The 7,239-nt window shown below is 42.0% G+C and overlaps 1 protein-coding gene across 2 annotated transcripts in view; it reads left to right on the top strand.

Annotated features, from left to right (window-relative positions):
- Window positions 1–219: 219 nt before the first annotated feature.
- Window positions 220–7,239, top strand: part of SCIN (scinderin) — a 50,945-nt gene continuing 43,925 nt past the window's right edge. Inside the window, exons 1-2 of one of the 2 annotated variants that reach the window (XM_054726088.1) lie at window positions 220–556; window positions 5,005–5,159. In XM_054726088.1, coding sequence (XP_054582063.1) covers window positions 358–556; window positions 5,005–5,159 — 354 coding nt within the window. In that variant the 5' untranslated portion in view covers window positions 220–357. The remainder of the gene's footprint in view (window positions 557–5,004; window positions 5,160–7,239) is intronic. The other variant, XM_054726087.1, reaches the window with a different exon arrangement.

Raw genomic sequence — 7,239 nt, 5'->3', positions numbered from 1 at the left:
ACAGCCACTTTTTCCAAAACGATGTTTTTATTGTTAATCTCCTCCATCTGTTGCCTGGCTCAGAGGAGGCATTCCTGCAACTTCCCTTTGGATTTCAAAATTCCTGAGACTCCCCATTCCCCTCCTGCCCCGGGAAAGGCCTTGGGGTTCTGGGGAAGGCGCTGCGCTCCTTCTGGGAAGAGATCCTCTGCTTTGGACACTGAGCCCCACCCGTTTCGGGCCCCGCCTCCCCGCAGGGCGAACCCTATAAAGTCGTGGTGAACTGGGTCCCTCCAGCCGCTCTCTCGGTTCAGTCCAACTTCAAGGTCAACAGGTCCCCCGTGAGGGGATCCCTCTCCGGAGAGGAGCGCGCCGGTCATGGCCCAGGAGCTGTACCACCCGGAGTTCGCCCGGGCGGGCAAGAAGGCGGGGCTGCAGGTCTGGAGGATCGAGAAGCTGGAGCTGGTGCCGGTGCCCCGGAGCGCTTACGGCGACTTCTACGTCGGGGATGCGTACCTGGTGCTGCACACGAGCAAGGCGTGCCGCGGCTTCACCTACCGCCTGCACTTCTGGCTGGGTAAGGGTCGCGGAGGGTCGGGAGGGGCGAGGCCGCGGGGAGCTGAGATCCCCCTGCTGCGGGGAAGGAGGGTGCAAACGGCACGACCTGGGGACCTGGCTTCAGTTGCGCCCCCGCGGGGCCGCGCCTTTGGGGCTGGCCACCTTCTCCCAGCTGCAGACCCTGGGCTCAGCCAAGTCGGGAGCACCCTTACCCCACTGACTTTGACCTTGGCCGGGTCCATCTCCCGGGTTTGAGGCTGGTGGCTCTGGCTCCTCCCTCATTCACCTTCCAGCTCCTGACGCCACTCCCTGGCGGAGCCGCTGCTCGGCACACCCACCTGGGCGCTAGCCAAGTCCCGCTCCCCCGCGGACAGGTTCAGTCCTGGTTCCCCCTCTCGGGGAGGAGATGAAGTCCAACAACGCTGTGGGCATCCCCCGCAGCTGGCGAGAGGTCTTATTTTGTTTGTTTGTCAATTAATTCTTACCCCCACCCCCACCCCCCTCTTACGTACCAGCTTGTATTTCTCTGTTAATTGCGGTGATTCACGTCTGGCAGCTTTAAGTCAGGATCCTCACCTCCACCACGCGGCCGGCAAAGTGTGGCGAACATTCCTGTGTATGATGCTGGCCAACTTGGATAGAAGCAGGAAACAGATCATGAAACAAGTAAAGCAGATATTGTCCTACACATAAATCGCTTCATACGGCCTATTTATGTATCGACAGGAGCTCCTTTGTTATAATTATTTTTAAATTTACTATTTATCTACGTGAACAAGGACACTCGGGCACAAATCGGCTCCTTCGGCCGTAATTATTTCGGGCTGCGCTCACGCCAGACGCTCAGGACACTGGGCCTTGTGTGTTCTACTTTTTCCACCTTCTACTTTTACTCGTAAACATCCTGAATGCCCTGCCTTCTCCCCGTGAGCGCTGCGCCAGTGGGCACACCCCATCTACTAGTAACAACGTGCCGATTATCTGAGCCTCGCTGGCTCCTTGTAAAACCAGCTTGCCCCCCGGGGACTTGTGTTTCTTATTTTTAGTTTTATTCCTGAGCTCCTGGGAAAACCACACACACACATACACGTTCTGAAGCTCCGAGAGCCATCACATTGACTTCTAACACTTGAAAGGTTTAAGGAAGAACATGGTAGAAAACATTGAGAAGTGATGTTCTCAATGTTAGTCAACACGTGGAGCGGATACACCAACGTCTGTGGGAGAAAGGACTGTTTTCATGATAGCATTCGATATTAAAAGGTGGTGCTTGCTTGAGGATGCTGAAGCTGGGTCCCAAACTCATTTTGATTTCCCATGGTAATGTTACTATTCCTCATAGACAGTGGTCTATTTTATGTTTTGTACACAAAAACAAAAACAAAAAAAAACAACAGCACTGAAACCCTAATATATAACCATGTTCATGAGTGAATAATGCCCATAGAATAATAATGTCCTCACCTTGGTCTTTCTATCCAGAACTTGTATTTGGAATGAATAAAAGTGTCTGAAATGCTATATTTGCCACATTGGTGAACTGAAATATGAAACAACTTCATTTCTTGCTATAAATAACAGTTAACTTTAACTTTGTTAGAGGGTTGCAAGAGCTCTTTGAATACAGTTTTTTTTTTTTAATTCTATAGGTTTATTCTTATCCATGTAAGGTCTTTAACTACTCTATCTTCTAAGGTTTACACAGAATCACTATTAATTATTAACAGTTAATTATCCACTTAGTGCTCACCAAGTTTAAAAAATGTAATAGAAAATGCTTTGGGCAGAAACATTTTATGATCTTAAAGATCTGCTGAAACTGAAGTTAATAGTGTGTTAATTAAAAAGTTAATTTCTTCAGTAATTATTTATTTATGGTGCCCAGCATTACATAAGACTTTTTGCATATGAATTATTTTTGAAACTTCCCTGAAAATGTAAAATCTCAAAGGTGCAATAAGACAAAACATGATATAAGACAGGAAACGTGTGATAAGCACTGTGAAAGACACACTCGGTGTCTGTGGTGAGGGGGAAGCAGAAAAGCCTTTGCAGAAAAAAGGAAAATGAGGGTAACTGGGAGGGATCTTGTGTCAAGAGAAGATCATGGGGAACATGGAAAAGTTTAGAGTAAAAGAGCCGACAGGACTTTAAATGGATTTGTTCATCAGCTCTTTCTACTTCTGTTCTCTAAAGCAAGCTGGATTTCATCTGGAATATTTCCCTCTAAGACCTAAATTCAGATGAATATACGAGGATTAATAAAACAGATTGAGAGTAAGTTCTGAAAGGAAGCACTGAAAGCTCAAGGAAAAAGAAAGTTTGACTAAAGGAAATCAGTTGGAAGGCAGGTGAAAGAGAGTGAGATTAAAATCAGACTGGGGCGGACAAAGGTGCACAGGGTAGAAATGAAGAAACAGGCCAAGTGAGAGGGGAAAAGGGGGAGAAGGAGAAGTGGGACATCAAATAGGAGAATGGAGTCATCTTGCCTGGTCTCTCCCGCAGTGTCTTCCTGTAACACCCTTGCCTGTCTCAGATGATTTCATTTTATTATTTTTGTTTACAAAGTGTGAGAATCTGTGCGTGTGACTGAAAGTGTTGCATTGGTCCTTCCTACGCATTTCAGCTTTGTACCCAGGGGTTTACATGCACCACCTTCTGCTTCTGGTCACTTACAGCATCATGTCTATGGACAGGGCTAGATGATCAAGCTACCGTCTGTCACATCCAGATCTATGCTACCAGCACCCACCCTCGCCATTTCTCCTTGCCAGTTTTAAACTTCACATACATATAGTTGGGAGTAATAAACATTGGTGGTATACTTAGTCTGTGCTGTGCTCTATGCAAAACACTGGGGATCCAAAGAAGTGGATTACAATATACAACTACAATACAAGTAACTTACTTACACAAGAGCCAGCAAGGATGTGAGAAACTGGGTTTTTCTCTATTGCTTGGGAGAGGGTGGCCCGCTGTGGGAGGTTGGCTGTGGGAGTGCACTGACCACCAGGGGGGCAGCTCCTGCATTGAGTGTCTACCCCCTGGTGATCAGTGCGTGTCATAGCGACTGGTCGACTGATTGTTCGGTCGACCGGTCATTAACAGTCACTTAGGCTTTTATATATATAGATTAGTCATGAAGGAAAATGATATATCCCTATTACCATAAAATTGTACTGCTAATGAGAATCTAAGTATTAAAAAAATATCTAGTAGTGTAGTTTCTAAGAGTCTGTGCTTCAGAATCACAGAAAATGGGCTCTGGGTGCTATTCTACCAAAGGTCAACTTTATGACCTCAGGGAAGGTGCTTGGTGTTTCTAGGCAGGACATAGTTACTGCTGCATGGGGTTGCTTAGAGATTAAATGAGATCATCCATGTAAAACACTCACATGGTGTCTGGCCCATAGCCACCGTATTATACATGTATAAATGTTAGTTATTACTATATCTACAATCATTTATGACTTTCACACAGCTCAGACATAGTTAAGGCTTTTAGGAAACTTGAGTTCCCCTCAGGACTGCCCTGGCTCTGATTTTCATGTACATGAGGACGCTGGTTCTTAAGAATTGGTGTTTCTACCTCAGTGAAGTTGCCTGGATGGGATCTGTATTACAGTTGTAAAAATTAAATGTGTTGCCCTAACCGGTTTGGCTCAGTGGATAGAGCATCGGCCTGCGGACTGAAGAGTCCCAGGTTCAATTCTGGTCAAGGGTATGTACCTTGGTTGCGGGCACATCCCCAGTTGCAGGCAGCTGATCGATGTTTCTAACTCTCTATCCCTCTCCCTTCCTCTCTGTAAAAAAAATCAATAAAATATATTTAAAAAAATTAAATGTGTTGTGTGTTAAATTCCTGGGATGGTAATACAGACATTGGCATTCAATAGGTGTTAGCATGCTAGTTCCTTTACTCTCCCTTCTTCAGAGGATATTATACCATTAAGATAGTGAAGTGGGGACAATGGGACTAAAAAACAAGGGTAAGGCCAAGCTAAGCTCATTTCCCATTCTAACCACTTTCTTTTCTGACGCTGTTTAGCTCTGGCCTGTGATGTGCATATTCCTTACAAATACTAACACATTGACATGTTAGATGCCTAAAGATGGATGCTAATAAAAACTAAAATAATTGCAACGTATTTTCAGAGCCTGATTTTATTGATCAAATGAATCTGAATCCTACTAGAATATATGGATATGCCTTCCTGAGCATATTCAGACAGTGGTGTTTTGTTTTTTAATTTTAAAAAGAATTGGAAAGCAGAAACAAAACCTTCTTTTAGTTATTAACAACATAATACTTTTAAAAAAGATTGTTCTGTTGAAGATGATTTGTTGTATTGATATTCAAAGAAAATTTCTGAGGGTTTTTTTTTTTTTTTTTTTTTTAATATCAGAAACTCTGCCATAATCCTTTCCCTTGCTTGGTAAGTGAGGCGCTATCATTTGCCATTTCAGGAAGGGAGTGTTCTCAGGATGAAAGCACAGCAGCTGCCATCTTTACTGTGCAGATGGATGACTATTTGGGTGGCAAACCAGTGCAGAATAGAGAACTTCAAGGCTATGAGTCTACTGATTTTGTTGGCTATTTCAAAGGCGGTCTGAAATATAAGGTAAGCTGCTCTCTCAAACAGTTTCTGTAAATGACCTCCTTTCTCTTCCTATTCATGCACACCTCTTGTCTTCATAGAATGAAAGCACACTGAGGGCAGACTTTCATGTTTTGTTTTTGTTTTCATCTATTTTGTTCACTGATAGATCACCAGTACCTGATGGACACATAGTAAGTGCTCAATAAATGCTTGTGGAATGTATAGGGCAGTATGTTAACTACTCTGATTTGATTTGATTTAGTGGGTTGATTTTTCATAAAGTTAAGAGCTTTCAGTTATGTTGTCACAAGGAATTATTAAAATGAAAATTACTTCAATAAATAAATATTGGTAAATTGGGTATTAACAGTTTTCGTTTTTGATATTCTGAAGCATCTCTGAATTTGCTGCAAATAACCCATGATCTGGGAATTTCAGTTGTTCTAGAATATCTTAATATAGTATAACAATTATAACTTAATACAAAAAAGTATACACACATTTCCTACATAGTGTGGTTTGACCTTGGAAATGAAGTAAATGACACCATTGAGTTGAACATGTGTGGTTCCAGTCCACAAATTCAAATGCATACACTGACACATACACACATGTACACACAGCTTATGTGTGTTGGCCTGAAAATCATCAAATGGCTTTATTTTTTAGAACAAACAAACAATAAAACCTGTTAAGTACGTCTGTCTCTATAAGGCCATTTTCAGTTAAACATAGCTTTCTTTGTTTAGACTGGCCATCCTTCACCATCCCCCCAGCCCTAGGAGTGTTCAGACAAAGTGTGAGATATACCCTCCCTAGACAAACATTTTAGAAAGAGTCCTTTTCAAAATCAAACATCTTCCAATAGGTGTTCTGCAGACCCCTCAACTGCTCTCAAGCATATTAGCCTCGTGAAGACCTAGACCTCAGAGATAAACTAGGATCCTGAATATATACTAAACTTGCCTACTATAATGCCAGGGTTTCTTTTTGCTCTTACCTAATCAGAGACTTAGTTAAATATTTTGTGATGTCATTTAGATCAGGACAAAACACAAGTTCCCATACCTCTCTTGAAATCATTTTTCTACCCTAGGATATCAGCCACCCTAAATATGGAACTATTACCTCTTATTTTATTTAATTCACATGAATTCCTAGCTTATGTCAAATGATCCTGAAACCTTTCCTTATGTGAGTGAACCCAACATTTTGAAAAAGCTGTTTCTTATAGTTACTGAAAGCATGCTGTGCCATTAAACTGGTCATGAACACATTTCTATGTGCACTGGGTATCACAACAGCTTTCACTGAAAGTGTTGTGAGGATTAAGGATTTAATTCATAATACAATACCTAATGGTACATATACAATCAGTAGGAACTTACCTTATTAGTAATTTTTCTGGCTGTTTGCAGGACTTCTGAAATCAAACTTCTGGATACATATTTAAAAGTGGACATGATAAAAGTAACTTTACAGTTATTGGATAATTATATTCTAATTGTCAGCATTAAAATCACTACAAATCAGCATTTTCTTAGAAAAAGGGTATTTGCAAATGGAGGTCAAATTTATCAGCAAAAAGAAATTAGTTCACTGTCTTATCAGAAGTGACACTGAGCAGATGATGTGTTGCAGTTGTAACAATACTTGATAGGAAATGTAGAAGCAGAGATAATTTACTACCCAGAATAGCAAAGACTATTACGCTATACTTAATTTTCATGGATATTATCCCATTTAATTTAAATAACAGCCCTGTGGTGCAGTTCTATCATTATCACACTATTACGATAAGTAAACGGAAGCTTAGAGAGACTATGTAACTTGCCGAGGCCTAATAGCTAGTATGTGAGTGGGTGACCATTTGACTCCAATGCCAAAGCTGGTAATCATACTGGGATGCTCTCAACATTCATCTAGAAAATATGAAGACCATCTTCTCTTGTGATTTCATTGACTTGAGGTTTTTCCTCTGTGAGGTGTTTTATGGGGTTGGAAGGGGTTATAGAAGACTATTACCACCACTCCCTCATATTAAATCTCCCATAAATCACACCTTTCCCAAGAAGACCCAGCTCTTAGCCATAATTGTGAA

The sequence above is a fragment of the Eptesicus fuscus genome, chromosome 14 (genome assembly GCF_027574615.1).
Source record: "Eptesicus fuscus isolate TK198812 chromosome 14, DD_ASM_mEF_20220401, whole genome shotgun sequence".
Lineage (NCBI taxonomy): Eukaryota > Metazoa > Chordata > Mammalia > Chiroptera > Vespertilionidae > Eptesicus > Eptesicus fuscus.
Note: the sequence above shows the minus strand (reverse complement) of the source record. Positions and strands in the feature narration are given on the sequence as shown.